The sequence below is a fragment of the Salvelinus alpinus genome, chromosome 2, assembly GCF_045679555.1.
Source record: "Salvelinus alpinus chromosome 2, SLU_Salpinus.1, whole genome shotgun sequence".
NCBI classification, from domain to species: domain Eukaryota; kingdom Metazoa; phylum Chordata; class Actinopteri; order Salmoniformes; family Salmonidae; genus Salvelinus; species Salvelinus alpinus.
In genome coordinates this window covers 61,807,972-61,827,989 of record NC_092087.1, presented here as the reverse complement: position 1 = coordinate 61,827,989, position 20,018 = coordinate 61,807,972, and the positions used below count along the sequence as shown (strand labels likewise).

Sequence of the window (20,018 nt, the reverse complement as noted above, 5' to 3'; positions counted from 1 at the left end):
TACTGGCCAATGTGGCCAATGGCCAATGTTAAAACTGTATCAACAACTTAACAATAACAACAATAAAAGTAATTTAGCATAGATTTGGCTTAGTTTGTGTAACTGCTGGAGTGTATTTATCCTTATGTGGCCATGGTGTGAAATACCAGTACGTCTGTGCTCCTGACACTGTGGAGAATGTCACATTTTAAACTCCTGACACAGTGAAGCCAGGGTCAAATAAGAGCCCCAGTCACCTCTTATAGGGGTTATCCGCTGTTGAAACAATAACAAAGCATACCCCCACTGTTTCGGTAAAAAGCTGAGGGATGAGGCTGGAGAAAAGTAACCACTCTCATTCTCATTCATATATGGATGCCAAGACTGACCATCCATGATATCAAAAGTATAATTTTCACCATGTTTTGAGGCTATACGGTGTTTACATTTACTTTTATTTTGGATTCTGATTACCGAATGACAGTTATGTATAGGTTTTATAGGTTATATTTATTCAAGAATCAATGGGTACAAATTTACATTTACATTTACATTTAAGTCATTTAGCAGACGCTCTTATCCAGAGCGACTTACAAATTGGTGCATTCACCTTATGATATCCAGTGGAACAACCACTTTACAATAGTGCATCTAACTCTTTTAAGGGGGGGGGGGGTTAGAAGGATTACTTTATCCTATCCTAGGTATTCCTTAAAGAGGTGGGGTTTCAGGTGTAATGAATGTCATTAAATGGATATCGCAACTGCAGATTGGCCCTTTAAAGTCTTTACAAGGTGAAAATGACAGTGAATATATAGTGTGTCAATTCTATGAGACATTTTAACATCAATATCTATGTCTATAGAAACTGAGGCCAGCATATAAAACTGAACATATTCCTCTGGTACATAAAGTCAGTGGGAAAACTTGGGTGTTTTTATTGTATTGTTATGATGTGTTTGGCTTATGGGTTTGCCAGTGATTGACAGTTGTTGTCCAGTGTGTTCATGTCCCAATTGTATTATACTGATCTGCTATCTAAGCAGATCACTGTTTTCTCACAGTGTCTTTGGTTGTCTAGTTTGACCTCTGGGAATTTACGAGGAACTCTATTACTTAGGTCGTCTGCACAATAACCACAGCAAGAGTGTGTCAGTACCAATTATGGGTCCTCCATCTTCACAACAGTATCCTTGGTTTATTTTCCCTCTTATCCGTCTATGTCCACCCTACCACTCGTATCAGATAACCTTTTCAACACACCAAATTATAAGGGCACACTCTATGGCCCTAGCCCTGTGGTTAATAAGACAATAGCTCTCTCTCTCTCTCTCTCTCTCTCTCTCTCTCTCTCTCTCTCTCGTTATTCCTTAGAATATTTTTATTTATTTTATTGTTTATTTAACCCTTCTTTTACGAGGTAAATTGACTGAGAACACATTCTCATTCACAGCAACGACCTGGGGAATAGTTACAGAAGAGAGGAGGGGGAATGAATGAGCCAATTGGAAGCTGGTGATGATTATTGGAAAGAGAATTCTCAAATCTTTGTTCAGAGAGCTGTGCAGTGCTATTTAGTTAGTCTTTGTTCTGATGGCAGCATGTTGTTAATTTGTTAATTAAGCAAGAACATTTCGGAAATGTTGTAAAAACAAGTGTTTTCTATCTTGTCACCTTATGGGTGAAGGAAGATTTAATGTGTCTTTCATAAGAACAGAATATATTGCAGATGATTTCTATTCTGGTTAGGGCCAGTTTGCGCTGTTCTGTGAACGGAGTAGTACACAGCGTTGTACAAGATTTTCAGTTTCTTGCCAATTTCTCGCATGGAATAGCCATCATTTCTCAAAACAAGAATAGACTGATGAGTTTCAGAACAAAGACTTTGTTTCTGGATATTTTGAGCCTGTAATCGAACCCACAAATGCTGACGCTCCAGATACTCAAGTAGTCTAAAGAAGGACAGTTTTATTGCTTCTTTAATCAGGACAACAGTTTTCAGTTGTGTTAACATAATTACAAAAGGGGTTTCTAATGATCAATTAGCCTTTTAAAATTATAAACTTGGATTAGCTAACACAACGTGCCATTGGAACACAGGAGTGATGGTTGCTAATAATGGACCTCTGTACGCCTATGTAGATATTCCAGTAAAAATCAGCCGTTTCCAGCTACAATAGTCATTTACACCATTAACAATGTCTACACTTTATTTCTGATCAACTTTATGTTATTTTAATGGACAAAAAAATAGCTTTTCTTTCAAAAACAAGGACATTTCTAAGTGACCCCAAACTTTTGAAAGGTACTGTACATGTTACCTCAATTACCTCGACTAACCGATGCCCCCGCACATTGACTCTGTACCGGTACCCCTGTATATATCCTTGCTATTGTTATTTTACTGCTGCTCTTTAATTATTTGTTACTGTTATTTTTTATTTTTTATTAACACTTATTTTTTCGTAACTGCATTTTTGGTTAAGGGCTTGTAAGTAAGCATTTCACTGTTGTATTCGGCGCATGTGACAAATAAAATGTTATTTGATTTGATCACTCCATGGACTGTGTAGTGAAAGGAATGCAATTATGTCTGTTAGCAAGAGGATCAAATGTGAGTGTGTGTGTGTGTGTGTGTGTGTGTGTGTGTGTGTGTGTGTGTGTGTGTGTGTGTGTGTGTGTGTGTGTGTGTGTGTGTGTGCGCGCGTGCGTGCGTGAAAGAGAGAGAGTAAGAGAAAGTGAGAGCTTTTACTGTATCCCGTAGTCTAGTAGAGAAGAGGTTTCCTGCCACTGCATTGTTCAGGAATTAAAACATCCACTTTCTCTCTTCTACCCGTATGCACACCTAACATCATAGTGGAAACTATCTTCAGCATTTTGTTGTATACATTGTAACCTTCTCTCTTTGCCAGGTACCTGCATTACTCCTTTGGGAATATGCTTAATAGCATAGTGAGTTCAGAATATCTCGGAGTGAAGGCATGTCAATTAAAGGGATAGTGCAACATTTAGCCTATTAAGGCTTTTTTCTACTTACCCAGAGTCAGCATGCTATCTGTTCTGGTAGACTTCCAGTCATTGCGCTAATGCTAGTTAGCAATGACTTGCGAAACTACCTTCAACTTCCTTCAAACTGCACACAGGTACATAAACATGGTACCCATGAGTTCATCTGACTCTGGGTGAGTAGAAAAGGGGAATGATTGCCAAAATGTCGCACTATCCCTTTAAACCCACACTTCCCGTCAATGGCAATCAAGAAAGCAATAATACTTTTTTATAATGGTAGGCTAATTTGTTCTTTTACTTTAATATGTTCACCTAAATCAATTATGGGATTGTATAGCTGTTGAAATGATCGGGAAATTATGGCAAAATCTTGAATTCTGAGTAGTACTCTACATTTTAAGAAATGTCAACCATTTTCGTAACGTCACTCTTCTAAAAGAGGAACAACAATGGAGAGTTTGTCTCTTTTTAATTGATTTTCTATTCATTCAGCAGATTGGACCAAAGTTTTTCTCCACTGCCCAGAGTGACCAGGGAGTCAATGAGACAGTATCTGCAGTTTCCCCCTGACCAATCTGTGCGAATACTCCATGCAAAGGTCGCCCAGAAATCATACGGCAACGAGAAACGGTAAGTCGACAAGGCCCAATAGACTTAACATGGTCATGTCATCATGACACATGTGTAGTGGAGTTAAGAATGTAACGTAACCTCACTCCACAGCTAGCTTGAAATGTCGCTAATGGAGCTATCCACACGTTATTCACACGTTGAAAAGCGGGTGGTCACATGTGTTTTACGAGGTAGAGGACCCTTGTTCACGCTCAGTCAGAGGAATGTTCAGGGAGGCAGCGCTATATGCTAAGCTAGCAAACTGATGTCGGTGATACATGCAGGGAGTTTATTGGGTTAGATTGTCGGCAAACTAGCCTTAGCCAGATTGCAGTTGCTTTTTGTATGGTATGAAGGAACATTGTGTGTCTACATACAATAGGTTCTTCTGCCCTCCTCCTTGTGTTTACATCAGTGGCTCAGGATGGAAACTGAAACAAGACCTTTTGAATGGTGAGCCCGAGGATACGTTCCCCCACACATTTGGCATTTATTTATCCAGTAAGCAATTAAAGTACTGTACTACATGATCTGATTTAAGCTCTGTAATCCTACCCAGCCACTGGTGCAGGGGACTCCTGCTACAGACTCTATGGTTATATGGGCCTGGACAGCTCCTGTGTTGCCCAGGCAGACACCTCCAAACTAGCCTTCGAGGACCAGCCTGATGCCAGGGTGAGAGGGGGAATCAAAATCAAAATATATCAAGGTGAAAAGGGTCTCCCGTTTTATGACAAACACATGGCCTCCTGTGTTTCCAGCCCAACCTCAAGACTGACCCCTATACAGGGCTGGGGAGTAACTGATTACATGTAATCTGATTACAAAAAACCTGTAACTGTAATCGGTATATATTTTGATTTGTTTAAAACGTTTTTGGTCACTACATGATTCCATATGTGTTATTTCATCGTTTTGAAGTCTTCACTATTATTCTACAATGTAGAAAATAGTATAAATAAATAAAAAACTTGAATGAGTAGGTGTTTCCAAACTTTTGACTGGTACTGGTGTGTATATACAGTTGAAGTCTGAAGTTTACATAGACTTAGGTCGGAGTCATTAAAACTCGTTTTTCAACCACTCCACAAATGTCTTGTTAACAAACTATAGTTTTGGCAAGTCGGTTAGGACATCTACTTTGTGCATGACACAAGTAATTTTTCCAACAATTGTTTACAGACAGATTATTTCACTTATAATTCACTGTTTCACAATCCCAGTGGGTCAGAAGTTTACTTACACTAAGTTGACTGTGCATTTTAAACATCTTGGAAAATTCCTGAAAACGATCATGGGAAAATCAAAAATCAGCCAAGACCTCAGATTTTTTTTGTATATCTCCACAAGTCTGATTCATCCTTGGGAGCAATTTCCAAACGCCTGAAGGGACCACATTTATCTGTACAAACAATAGTGCGCGAGTATATACACCATGGGACCACGCAGCCGTCATACCGCGCAGGAAGGAGACGCGTTCTGTCTCCTAGAGATGAACGTACTTTGGTGCGAAAAGTGCAAATCAATCCCAGAACAACAGCAAAGGACCTTGTGAAGATGCTGGAGGAAACAGGTACAAAAGTATCTATATCCACAGTAAAATGAGTCCTATATCAACACAACCTGAAAGGCCGCTCAGGAAGGAAGAAGCCACTGCTCCAAAACCGCCATAAAAAAGCCAGACTACGGTTTGCAACTGCACATGGGGACAAAGATTGTACTTTTTGGAGAAATGTCCTCTGGTCTGATGAAACAAAAATAGAACTGTTTGGCCATAATGACCATCGTTATGTTTGGAGGAAAAAGGGGAGGCTTGCAAGCCGAAGAACAACATCCCAACTGTGAAGCACGGGGGTGGCAGCATCATGTTGTGGGGGTGCTTTGCTGAAGGAGGGACTGGTGAACTTCACAAAATAGATGGCAACATGAGGAAGGAAAATTATGTGGATATATTAAAGCAACATCTCAAGACATCAGTCAGGAAGTTAAAGCTTGGTTGCAAATGGGTCTTCCAAATGGACAATGACCCTAAGCATACTTCCAAAGTTGTGGCCAAATGGTTTAAGGACAACAACGTCAAGGTATTGGAGTGGCCATCACAAAGCCCTGACCTCAATCCCATAGAAAATTTGTGGGCAGAACTGAAAAAGCGTGTGCGAGCAAGGAGGCCTACAAACCTGATTCAGTTACACCAGCTCTGTCAGGAGGAATGGGCCAAAATTCACCCAACTTATTGTTGGACGTTTGTGGAAGGCTACCCGAAACGTTTGACCCAAGTTTAACAATTTAAAGGCAATGCTGCCTAATACTAATTGATTGTATGTAAACTTCTGACCCACTGGGAATGTGATGAAAGAAATAAAAGCTGAAATAAATCATTCTCTCTACTATTATTCTGACATTTCACATTCTTAAAATAAAGTGGTGATCCTAACTGACCTAAAACAGGGAATTTTTACTAGGATTAAATGTCAGGAATTGTGAAAAAATGAATTAAAATGTATTTGGTTGAGGTGTATGTAAACTTCCGACTTCAACTGTATGTATATATATATAAAGAGAGAAATTATTTTAGATATAGATACATACACTTCAGTTCAAAAGTTTGGGGTCCCTTAGAAATGTCCTTGTTTTTGAAAGGAAAGCACATTTTTTGTCCATTAAAATAACATAAAATTTATCAGAAATACAGTGTAGACGTTGTTAATGGTGTAAAAGACTATTGTAGCTGGAAACGGCTGTTTTTTATGGAATATCTACATAGGCGTACAGAGGCCCGTTATCAGCAACCATCACTCCTGTGTTCCAATGGCACGTTGTGTTAGCTAATCCAAGTTTATCATTTTAAAAGGCTAATTAGGCTAATCATTAGAAACCCCTTTTGTAATTATGTTAACACAACTGAAAACTGTTGTCCTGATTAAAGAAGCAATAAAACTGTCCTTCTTTAGACTACTTGAGTATCTGGAGCATCAGCATTTGTGGGTTCGATTACAGGCTCAAAATGGCCAGAAACCATTAACTTTCTTCTGAAACTCGTCAGTCTATTCTTGTTCTGAGAAATGATGGCTATTCCATGCAAGAAATTGGCAAGAAACTGAATATCTCGTACAACGCTGTGTACTACTCCTTTCACAGAACAGCGCAAACTGGCCCTAACCAGAATAGAAAGAGGAGAGGGAGGCCCCGGTGCACATCTGAGCAAAAGGACAAGTACATTAGAGTGTCTAGTTTGAGAAACAGACCCCTCACAAGTCCTCAACTGGCAGCTTCATTAAATAGTACTCGCAGAACATCATTCTCAACGTCAACAGTGAAGACGTTGACGTTGACGTTATTCACTGTTGACGTTGAGACTGGTGTTTTGCGGGTACCATTTAATGAAGCTGCCAGTTGAGGACTTGTGCGGCGTCTACTGGAGAGATTTTTTTGTCTACACCCATTCAGCATCGTTCACACCCTTTTAAGCTTTAGCCCCACCCATCTCTTAAATGATTCACATGTGAGGTTATGTGCTAAACAACCAAAAATGTCAAGACTAAAGGCTGGTTTATACTAGGGGTGTTCGTAAATTTTAATCTGGAGCCAGAGTGTGCCCTGGGCATTCGTAAATTCAGAGCTGTCAGATTGGCTGTTCGTAAATTCAGAGCGCATACTGGACACAGCCCGAAATGTAGGGTTGATCCAAGTGTTCTGACCCAACAACAGCAGTCAAGCACCCAAGCTAACTGGCTGATGTTGGCTCGCTAGTTCCAGACACAAATGAGAGAACAGCTCACTCTGACCATTTTACTTGCCTTAGCAGAGTTGGTTAGGCTCTTTTTATGTTATCTAGAGCGTTAGTGACTGCAACTGTGCTGCTGGCAACAATTTAATTACACTTTTTTGTCAATGTTTACTGACACCGGCCATATTTAATGGGTATTGAGCATTTGTATATTCATCAGTTATTCTGTGCTCTTGCACACTCAGACAAGAGTGCTTTGAAATCAGAATAGATAGCCAGAGCGAATTTACCAGCTACGTCTATCGACAGTTGTCGCAGTGACATCATAAACATTATATTGAAATAGGTACTTGCATAGTGGATTCTTGTTTAGACATGTCGCTAGCTAGCTAAACAATGAACCATAATCCCAACTCATAACGTTATTACCCTGCATGAATATGCAGGTAGCTAACCAACCAGGTTCAATGTTAGCTAGCTACCATTAGGCTATAACTTGCAATGCAAATGGCTCTGAGATACAAATAATATTAATGACACAGACCATACACTGACACAGACCATACACATATTACTGACACAGACCATACACGCAAGCCAGCTAATGTTAGGTAGCTAACAGTACACTGTAACTTCAAAAGAAAATGACTTTCTGACTAAATTAAAAACGTGTAATAGCTAGACTCTCTTACCCTACATGGATGGACGCTTCTCCCTCTCTGTCATGGATGCCATGGGTGCCCTTAGTTTGAAGATGTAATCTAGAGACAGGTGTTTTATACAACAGCCTTCTGTGTGTTCTCTTTTCGACTCTGTCTGCATATTTGCAATCAAACACCAGAACTTTCTCCATCTCCTTAGGTATCATACTCTAATTCCACCAGGCATTCCACTGATTTCAACTTGGTCCTCCAGAAAGTGGAGAGCAACTTTTGAAAGAATTACCTACACATACTGACCAGCTCATATTAGACAGAAGCGGGCTACATAGACAGAAGCGGGCTACATGGCTGACCAATCTGAACTCATCTCTCAGCATGTCCAGCCCACTCATTATCTCAGTCAATCATGGCTAGTGGGAGGTTGCTGTCTTTTTCCATTGTTAAACTAACTAGGCTCATAATTTATGAAATGTATTCATATTTACAGATGGCATACACGTTTGTTATTAAGGCACATTAAAGTTCACATGTTCCAGAAGGCATTTCTGCATTTTGATTTAAAAAAAGTTTACATTCAAATGGCGCTCCTGTGAAGTAGTGACGCACGGTATAATCCCCAGTTTACAATTGGCTCATTCATCCCCCTCCTCTCCCCTGTAACTATTCCCCAGGTCGTTGCTGCAAATGAGAACGTGTTCTCAGTCAACTTACCTGGTAAAATAACGGTAAAATAAAAATAAATAAATAAATAAATAAATAAAATAAATACCAAGATGGCATAGCAGTCAGATGTCCTTTGTCCTCGTCTTGTCGTGTCCCGTGTATATATATATTTACACCTTTCTTCGCATATCTTTTATATCTTTTATTTTCCAAAACCTCAACTTCAAAACACTCTCCTGCAACCTTCCTCACCAATTAAAAAAAAAAGTAATATTTACCTCAAATCTGAAATCCACAATAGAAGCTAACCAGAAGCTAGCCAGAAGCTAACCAGAAGCTAGCCAGAAGCTAGCCAGAAGCTAACCAGAAGCTAGCCAGAAGCTAACCAGAAGCTAGCCATAAGCTAACCAGAAACTAGCCAGAAGCTAACCAGAAACTAGACAGAAGCTAGCCAGAAGCTAACCAAAAGCTAACCAGAAGCTAACCAGAAGCTAACCAGAAGCTAACCAGAAGCTAGCCAGAAGCTAGCCAGAAGCTAACCAGTTTACTGGCTAACGTTAGTATTCAGCTAACCACGGTTTGTGGTCATCAGCTATCCTTTAGCTCGAAAAGCTATCGCCAGTTTTGTACAACGCGACTCAGACCAGAGCATACCGGACCTATTTTCTCTCCATTTCCCCGGATTTCAACCGCAAGCTCTGGACATTTACACCTCGATCTCGCAGCTACCTAGCTGCTATCCGTGTGACTATTGGCTTACGTCGATCCCGGAGCAAACATCAATTATTCCGGAGCTAGCCAGCTGAAGAGTTCCATCAGCCACTCCTGGGCTACAATCACCTATCCGGACCCGTTTTACTGCCGATGCGGAGCCCCACCGGGCCTTCACGACTGGACTACCGACGTTATCTGCCCGAGGGAGTTATCCAACTGGCCCCTCCGTCGCGACGTTACCTGAACGCCCAGGTAGCTGTCTTATCGGCTGCTATCTGAATAGGTCTATCGGACAATTTGTCTTGGGTCACTATAACTATATCTATTTTGCCAATTGGATTGATCCCTTCTACCACACGGAACCCCACTAATCTACTGACGGAAACGCACGAGGTGGCTAAAAACAGATCTCCATCCTCTGCTAGCTTGCTACCGATGGCCCGGCTAGCTGTCTGAATCGCCCCAACCAACCTCACTACTCACTGGACCCTTATGATCACTCGACTAAGCATGCCTCTCCTTAATGTCAAAATGCCTTGTCCATTGCTGTTCTGGTTAGTGTTTATTGGCTTATTTCACTGTAGAGCCTCTAGCCCTGCTCATTATACCTTATCCAACCTTTCAGTTCCACCACCCACACATGCGATGACATCACCTGGTTTCAATGATGTTTCTAGAGACAATATTTCTCTCATCATCACTCAATACCTAGGTTAACCTCCACTGTATTCACATCCTACCATACCTTTGTCTGTACATTATACCTTGAAGCTATTTTATCGCCCCCAGAAACCTCCTTTTACTCTCTGTTCAAGACGTTCTAGACGACCAATTCTCATAGCTTTTAGCTGTACCCTTATCCTACTCCTCCTCTGTTCCTCTGGTGATGTAGAGGTGAATCCAGGCCCTGCAGTGCCTAGCTCCACTCCTATTCCCCAGGCGCTCTCTTTTGATGAGTTCTGTAACCGTAATAGCCTTGGTTTCATGCATGTTAACATTAGAAGCCTCCTCCCTAAGTTTGTTTTATTCACTGCTTTAGCACACTCTGCCAACCCGGATGTCCTAGCCGTGTCTGAATCCTGGCTTAGGAAGACCACCAAAAATTCTGAAATCTCCATCCCTAACTACAATATTTTCAGACAAGATAGAATGGCCAAAGGGGGTGGTGTTGCAATCTACTGCAAATATAGCCTGCAGAGTTCTGTCCTACTATCCAGGTCTGTACCCAAACAATTTGAACTTTTACTTTTAAAAATCCACCTCTCTAAAAACAAGTCTCTCACCGTTGCCGCCTGCTATAGACCACCCTCTGCCCCCAGCTGTGCTCTAGACACCATATGTGAACTGATCATCCCCCATCTATCTTCAGAGCTCGTGCTGCTAGGCGACCTAAACTGGAACATGCTTAATACCCCAGCCATCCTACAATCTAAGCTTGATGCCCTCAATCTCACACAAATGATCAATGAACCTACCAGGTACCACCCCAATGCCGTAAACACGGGCACCCTCATAGATATCATCCTAACCAACTTGCCCTCTAAATACACCTCTGCTGTTTTCAACCAAGATCTCAGCGATCACTGCCTCATTGCCTGCATCCGTAATGGGTCAGCGGTCAAATGACCTCCACTCATCACTGTCAAACGCTCCCTGAAACACTTCAGCGAACAGGACTTTCTAATCGACCTGGCAGGGGTATCCTGGAAGGATACTGATCTCATCCCGTCAGTAGAGGATGCATGGTTATTTTTTTTAAATGCTTTCCTCACCATCTTAAATAAGCATGCCTCATTCAATAAATTTATAACCAGGAACAGATTACAGCCCTTGGTTCTCTCCAGACCTGACTGCCCTTAACCAACACAAAAACATCCTATGGCGTTCTGCATTAGCATCGAACAACCCCCGTGAAATGCAACTTTTCAGGGAAGCTAGAAACCAATATACACAGCTTTTTCAAGGAGAAATTTGCTTCCTGCAACACAAACTCAAAAAAGTTCTGGGACACTGTAAAGTCCATGGAGAATAAGAACACCTCCTCCCAGCTGCCCACTGCACTGAGGATAGGAAACTCTGTCAAGACCGAAAAATCCACTATAATTGAGAATTTCAATAAGCATTTTTCTACGGCTGGCCATGCTTTCCACCTGGCTACCCCTACCCCGGTCAACTGCTTGGCACCCTCCACAGCAATCCGCCAAAGCCCCCACCATATCTCCTTCACCCAAATCCAGATAGCTGATGTTCTGAAAGAGCTGCAAAATCTGGACCCCTACAAATCAGCCGGGTTAGACAATCTGGACCCTCTCTTTCTAAAATTATCTGCCGAAATTGTTGCAACCCCTATTACCAGCCTGTTCAACCTCTCTTTTGTATCGTCTGAGATTCCCAAAGATTGGAAAGCTGCCGCGGTCATCCCCCTCTTCAAAGGGGGTGACACTCTAGACCCAAACTGCTACAGACCTATATCTATCCTACCCTGCCTTTCTAAGATCTTCGAAAGCCAAGGTAACAAACAGATTACCGACCATTTCGAATCCCACCGTACCTTCTCCGCTATGCAATCTGGTTTCAGAGCAGGTCATGGGTGCACCTCAGCCACGCTCAAGGTTCTAAACGACATCATAACCTCCATCGATAAGAGACATTACTATGCAGCCGTATTCATCGACCTGGCCAAGGCTTTCGACTCTGTCAATCACCACATTCTTATTGGCTGACTCGACAGCCTTGGTTCCTCAAATGATTGCCTCGCCTGGTTTACCAACTACTTCTCAGACAGAGTTCAGTGTGTCAAATCGGAGGGCCTGTTGTCCAGACCTCTGGCAGTCTCTATGGGGGTGCCACAGGGTTCAATCCTCGGGCCGACTCTCTTTTCTGTATACATCAATGATGTTGCTCTTGCTGCGGGTGATTCTCTGATACACCTCTACGCAGACGACACCATTCTGTATACATCTGGCCCCTCTTTGGACACTGTGTTAATTAACAAACCTCCAGACGAGCTTCAATGCCATACAACTCTCCTTCCGTGGCCTCCAACTGCTCTTAAATGCAAGTAAAACTAAATGCATGCTATTCAACCGATCACTGCCCGCACCTGCTCGCTCGTCCAGCATCACTACTCTGGACGACTCTGACTTAGAATACGTAGACAACTACAAATACCTAGGTGTCTGGTTAGACTGTAAACTCTCCTTCCAGACTCACATTAAGCATCTCCAATCCAAAATTAAATCTAGAATTGGCTTCCTATGTCGCAACAAAGCATCCTTCACTCATGCTGCCAAACATACCCTCGTAAAACTGACCATCCTACCGATCCTCGACTTCGGTGTCGTCATCTATAAAATAGCCTCCAACACTCTACTCAACAAACTGGATGCAGTCTATTACAGTGCCATCCGTTTTGTCACCAAAGCCCCATACACTACCCACCATTGCGACCTGGCAATGGCCCTCGCTTCATACTCGTCGCCAAACCCACTGGCTACAGGTTATTTACAAGTCTCTGCTAGGTAAAGCCCCACCTTATCTCAGCTCACTGGTCACCATAGCAGCACCCACTCGTAGCACGCGCTCCAGCAGGTATATCTCACTGGTCACCCCCAAAGCCAATTCCTACTTTGGTTGTCTTTCCTTCCAGTTCTCTGCTGCCAATGACTGGAACGAACTGCAAAAATCTCTGAAGCTGGAAACACTTATCTCCCTCACTAGCTTTAAGCACCAGCTGTCAGAGCAGCTCACAGATTACTGCTCCTGTACATAGCCTATCTATAATTTAGCCAAAACAACTACCCTCTTCCCCTACTGTATTTATTTATTTATTTTGCTCCTTTGCACCCCATTATTTCTATTTCTACTTTGCACATTCTTCCACTGCACATCTACCATTCCAGTGTTTTACTTGCTATATTGTATTCACCTTGCCACCATGGCCTTTTTTTGCCTTTACCTCCCTTATCTCACCTCATTTGCTCACATTGTATATAGACTTATTTTTCTACTGTATTATTGACTATATGTTTGTTTTACTCCATGTGTAACTCTGTGTTGTTGTATGTGTCGAACTGCTTTGCTTTATCTTGGCCAGGTCGCAATTGTAAATGAGAACTTGTTCTCAACTTGCCTGCCTACCTAGTTAAATAAAGGTGAAAGAAAATACGCCTAGTTTACTGAAACTAGTCACATATGGACAGTACCAAAACAAATGGTCTAATGATTCTGTGTCTTCACAGCAAAATCTGCAGAGCTAGGATGGTTGTATCTCCCATATATATATATATATATATATATATATATATATACAGTGAGGGAAAAAAGTATTTGATCCCCTGCTGATTTTGTACGTTTGCCCACTGACAAAGAAATGATCAGTCTATAATTTTAATGGTAGGTTTATTTGAACAGTGAGAGACAGAATATCAACAAAAAAATCCAGAAAAACGCATGTCAAAAATGTTATGAATTGATTTGCATTTTAATGAGGGAAATAAGTATTTGACCCCTCTGCAAAACATGACTTAGTACTTGGTGGCAAAACCCTTGTTGGCAATCACAGAGGTCAGACGTTTCTTGTAGTTGGCCACCAGGTTTGCACACATCTCAGGAGGGATTTTGTCCCACTCTTCTTTGCAGATCTTCTTCAAGTCATTAAGGTTTCGAGGCTGACGTTTGGCAACTCGAACCTTCAGCTCCCTCCACAGATTTTCTATGGGATTAAGGTCTGGAGACTGGCTAGGCCACTCCAGGACCTTAATGTGCTTCTTCTTGAGCCACTCCTTTGTTGCCTTGGCCGTGTGTTTTGGGTCATTGTCATGCTGGAATACCCATCCACGACCCATTTTCAATACCCTGGCTGAGGGAAGGAGGTTTTCACCCAAGATTTGACGGTACATGGCCCCGTCCATCGTCCCTTTGATGCGGTGAAGTTGTCCTGTCCCTTTAGCAGAAAAACACCCCCAAAGCATAATGTTTCCACCTCCATGTTTGACGGTGGGGATGGTTTCTTGGGGTCATAGGCAGCATTCCTCCTCCTCCAAACACGGCAAGTTGGGTTGATGCCAAAGAACTCCATTTTGGTCTCATCTGACCACAACACGTTCACCCAGTTGTCCTCTGAATCATTCAGATGTTCATTGGCAAACTTCAGACGGGCATGTATATGTGCTTTCTTGAGCAGGGGGACCTTGCGGGCGCTGCAGGATTTCAGTCCTTCACGGCATAGTGTGTTACCAATTGTTTTCTTGATGACTATGGTCCCAGCTGCCTTGAGATCATTGACAAGATCCTCCTGTGTAGTTCTGGGCTGATTCCTCACCGTTCTCATGATCATTGCAACTCCACGAGGTGAGATCTTGCATGGAGCCCCAGGCTGAGGGAGATTGACAGTTCTTTTGTGTTTCTTCCATTTGCGAATAATCACAGAAACTGTTGTCACCTTCTCACCAAGCTGCTTGGCGATGGTCTTGTAGCCCATTCCAGCCTTGTGTAGGTCTACAATCTTGTCCCTGACATCCTTGGAGAGCTCTTTGGTCTTGGCCATGGTGGAGAGTTTGGAATCTGATTGATTGATTGCTTCTGTGGACAGGTATCTTTTATACAGGTAAGAAACTGAGATTAGGAGCACTCCCTTTAAGAGTGTGCTCCTAATCTCCGTTCGTTACCTGTATGAAAGACACCTGGGAGCCAGAAATCTTTTTGATTGAGAAGGGGTCAAATACTTATTTCCCTCATTAAAATGCAAATCAATTTATAACATTTTTGACATGCATTTTTCTGGATATTTTTGTTGTTATTCTGTCTCTCACTGTTCAAATAAACCTACCATTAAAATTATAGACTGATAATTTCTTTGTCAGTGGGCAAACGTACAAAATCAGCAGGGGATCAAATACTTTTTTCCCTCACTGTATATATATATATTTATAACATTCTATTCATTTACATTTTACATTTAAGTCATTTAGCAGACGCTCTTATCATCTTATCATATTCGTTGCAAGAATGTTGTATAATAAGTTTTGAATCTGGCGTCGGTTTGTGTATCAGTTTATAAACCATGTGCCATGCAATTGGTACATCGAAAATCTCTTCCCAACTATTTGTGTATGGCACAGCTGTTTCTTTTTTGGTCCTTAAATGAAACTGGTATACTTTTTTATTTATCACAATTTTCTTTTAACCAATTTTGGTCATTATTACAGGGATGACAGACAAGTTCCTTACTTTCTCCCCCTTCCACTTGCCTCTTCCATTTTTGCAGTTATGCTGCAATTAGTTTTGGATAGAGCAGACATTTCCATAGATTTTTGTTAGCTGCATGTGTGACACAACTCCACCAGTCCTATTTATGATATACTTTACAAATATTATACAGTTTTTAAACATTTATTCCCAAAATATGTTTTTATCAATTAGTATATTTGAGTTTAACCATAATATTTTTTTCAATATTTGTTCCATCTTTTCTGGTTGATTAAACTAAAATTGCAACCAACTTTCTGTGGCTTGTTTTAATATTTTGGAAATGATTTCAAAGTGAGAGGTTGAAATCTGAATAAAGGGAAAAAGTCAATTCATGAGCACAGGGGGAGCCATTCTTACTAATCTACTAGAGAACCATTTTGCATTTAAGTATAGATTTTGTATTACTGAAGCCTTTAGTGAGAGGTCTAATGCTTTAATATTTAATCATTTCTGCCCTCCGAATTCATATTCATTATATAAATAGCTCTGTTTAATTATGTCTAGCTTGCCGTTCCAAATAAAATTGAATATTTTCTTCTCATATACAGTGGGGAGAAGAAGTATTTGATACACTGCCGATTTTGCAGGTTTTCCTACTTACAAAGCATGTAGAGGTCTGTAATTTTTATCATAGGTACACTTCAACTGTGAGAGGCGGAATCTTAAACAAAAATCCAGAAAATCACATTGTATGATTTTTAAGTAATTAATTTGCATTTTATTGCATGACATAAGTATTTGATACATCCGAAAAGCAGACCTTAATATTTGGTACAGAAGCCTTTGTTTGCAATTACAGAGATCATACGTTTCCTGTAGTTCTTGACCAGGTTTGCACACACTGCAGCAGGGATTTTGGCCCACTCCTCCATACAGATCTTCTCCAGATCCTTCAGGTTTCGGGGCTGTCGCTGGGCAATACGGACTTTCAGCTCCCTCCAAAGATTTTCTATTGGGTTCATGTCTGGAGACTGGCTAGGCCACTCCAGGACCTTGAGATGCTTCTTACGGAGCCACTCCTTAGTTGCCCTGGCTGTGTGTTTCGGGTTGTTGTCATGCTGGAAGACCCAGCCACGACCCATCTTCAATGCTTTTACTGAGGGAAGGAGGTTGTTGGCCAAGATCTCGCGATACATGGCCCCATCCATCCTCCCCTCAATACGGTGCAGTCGTCCTGTCCCCTTTGCAGAAAAGCATCCCCAAAGAATGATGTTTCCACGTCCAGGCTTCACGGTTGGGATGGTGTTCTTGGGGTTGTACTCATCCTTCTTCTTCCTCCAAACACGGCGAGTGGAGTTTAGACCAAAAAGCTCTATTTTTGTCTCATCAGACCACATGACCTTCTCCCATTCCTCCTCTGGATCATCCAGATGGTCATTGGCAATTTTCAGACGGGCCTGGACATGCGCTGGCTTGAGCAGGGGGACCTTGCGTGCACTGCAGGATTTTAATCTATGACGGCGTAGTGTGTTACTAATGGTTTACTTTGAGACTGTGGTCCCAGCTCTCTTCAGGTCATTGACCAGGTCCTGCCGTGTAGTTCTGGGCTAATCCCTCACCTTCCTCATGATCATTGATGCCCCACGAGGTGAGATCTTGCATGGAGCCCCAGACCGAGGGTGATTGACCGTCATCTTGAACTTCTTCCATTTTCTAATAATTGCGCCAACAGTTGTTGCCTTCTCACCAAGCTGCTTGCCTATTGTCCTGTAGCCCATCCCAGCCTTGTGCAGGTCTACAATTTTATCCCTGATGTCCTTACACAGCTCTCTGGTCTTGGCCATTGTGGAGAGGTTGGAGTCTGTTTGATTGAGTGTGTGGACAGGTGTCTTTTATACAGGTAACGAGTTCAAACAGGTGCAGTTAATACAGGTAATGAGTGGAGAACAGGAGGGCTTCTTAAAGAAAAACTAACAGGTCTGTGAGAGCCGGAATTCTTACTGGTTGGTAGGTGATCAAATACTTATGTCATGCAATAAAATGCAAATTAATTACTTAAAAATCATACAATGTGATTTTCTGGATTTTTGTTTTAGATTCCGTCTCTCACAGTTGAAGTGTACCTATGATAAAAATTACAGACCTCTACATGTTTTGTAAGTAGGAAAACCTGCAAAATTGGCAGTGTATCAAATACTTGTTCTCCCCACTGTACTTAAAAAAAGTTTTTAGGTGTACGCAGGGCCATAAGCAAATAGCTAAACTAGGATATGAGTTAATCAGGGTGATTTTTCTGTAAATAGACAGCTATTTTCCTTACATGTAAATATATTTTTGCTAACTTTATATAAAAATGTATAGTAGTGAGAATTTATTTCTTCTGGGATATGAATACCGAGTATTCATATCACCATCAGACCATTTCATTGCTAAACTACACGATAATGTGAAAGTTCAATTTTTTTAGTGATCCAATGCATAATATAGTACACTTCTTATAATTTTATTGTAATCCAGAGAGGTTAGAACAATTATCTAGATCCTCTATGAGGCTGTGGAGGGATCCAAATTGTGGATTTAAAAGAAAACATGAATCATCAGCGTACAATGCCACTTTTTCTATTTAAGCCCTGGATTTCTAGCCCCTTGATAATATTGTTGGATCTGATTTTAATAGCTAACATTTCGATGGACATAATATGATATGCCAGTAGTGGACAACCTTGTTTTACTCCTCTTGACAATACTTTCCGAGAAGTAGCCATTATTTACTATTTTTCACCTAGGGTTACTTACATAACTTTAACCCATTGTATAATAAATTCTCCAAAATTGAGATATTCAAGGCATTTATATATAAATTCCAGTCGTACTTTATCAAAAGCCTTTTCAAAGTCATCTTCTTAGACTTGCTTTCAATGACAGATCTATAAGACACATTTCTATTTGAATTTGAAGTTACATATTGCAGCTTTAACCACTCTCAAATTCATAGACAGAGCTATGGATGCAAGGACTGACTATCCATGATATAATAATTATAGTTTTTACTATGTTTTGGTTATATAGTGTTTAATTACATTTATTTTGTTTAGAAACATTCGAGTAAAACAAGCTTGTGTTCTATTTTGGGTTCTGATGGGGTACAACAATTGAAGTAAGTAACCTACTCTGCCGCTATATTGACCCAGACAAGGTTTCAAAACACTTTATTACAAGAGACTATTGACAGAACAAACGCAGCGTATGAGGCACTTCTGAATGTTTGCTTTCTTTTTTAACAGATGTTTGCCTGCGCCAAGTCCCTGTACATCTCTGACACAGACAAAAGGAAGCACTTTCGCCTGGTCCTCAAGCTCTTCCTTGGTAACGGGCAGGAGATTGGCTCCTTCCTCAGTAAGCTGATCAAAGTTATCTCCAAACCGTCCCAGAAGAGGCAGTCTATGAAGAACGCTGACTGTGAGTGAAAGGTGATCCTAAGGTGCCACAATCCCCAGGGTCACTGTAGGGCTAGAGTGGAGGTGCAGGTTGCCACTCCTAATTAGGCCAGACATTTGTCCTTAAGATCCAGGAGCACACACTACGAGTCCAGCTCCTACCCCTTGCGAGATAAAAAGGAAAAGCGGCAGAGAGGTTTGACAGCTGAGATCAAAAGTGGGGTGACATTGAATTTCTCACCTTGCCGCAGGAGAATGCGTCACGGTGCACCGTGTGCGAAAGGAAATACCTGCAATTGTCATGCTGCATCGGTCATTAATGAGAATGGTGTATGCTTATTTATGGGCTTATTTGTGGTGTGTATTTATGTATTTAAGGTAGGGAAATGTGTCATGTGCACAACATGTGAAAATGAAATGTATTTGTCATGCTGCATACTACGGCTGTGTGTGTGTGTGCATATGTGTGTGTTTGTGTGCGCTTTCGTGTGTGTACTCACATCTGTATGTTTGCGTGTGTGTCCATTTGCAGTGTGTATTTCCACGGGGTCGAGGGTGGCTCTGTTCAACCGCTTGAGGTCCCAAACGGTCAGCACACGTTACCTGGCCGTAGAACGAGGGGCCTTTGTAGCCAGTGCCAGACAGTGGACTGCATTTACAGTCACTCTAGGTATGAACAGTTGTCTGAACCACTGTCTCTCAGTCCTCCATCTACACACTCTCTCTCTCTTTACTGCTGTGGGCAGAATGACTTGTCAGAGCCCTTTTGAAAGGAATAAATAAATCTTCTAGCTGGTGGTAATGCTGGGACAATATTTGTTTTCCATCATGAAATAAAAAAACATCTGCTAATACATTCCAAGACGGATTTTCAACCGTTCTCTGATTGGAATCAGATCCCAAAAACTAAGATCAAGCTCACCTCAGAAGTAGACTCCATAGGGTCATCTATTTTTCATGTTTTCATTCTACTACTATTCATTCACTTACATTGTTCTAACTTATTGTCTGTCTGTCTGTCTG

At 41.4% G+C, this 20,018-nt stretch overlaps 1 protein-coding gene across 1 annotated transcript in view; it reads left to right on the top strand.

Moving 5' to 3' along the window:
- Window positions 1–3,486: 3,486 nt before the first annotated feature.
- Window positions 3,487–20,018, top strand: part of rbpjl (recombination signal binding protein for immunoglobulin kappa J region-like) — a 28,361-nt gene continuing 11,829 nt past the window's right edge. The window contains exons 1-5 of the mRNA XM_071387018.1: window positions 3,487–3,618; window positions 3,983–4,053; window positions 4,160–4,275; window positions 18,843–19,017; window positions 19,528–19,665. Coding sequence (XP_071243119.1) covers window positions 3,530–3,618; window positions 3,983–4,053; window positions 4,160–4,275; window positions 18,843–19,017; window positions 19,528–19,665 — 589 coding nt within the window. The 5' untranslated portion in view covers window positions 3,487–3,529. The remainder of the gene's footprint in view (window positions 3,619–3,982; window positions 4,054–4,159; window positions 4,276–18,842; window positions 19,018–19,527; window positions 19,666–20,018) is intronic.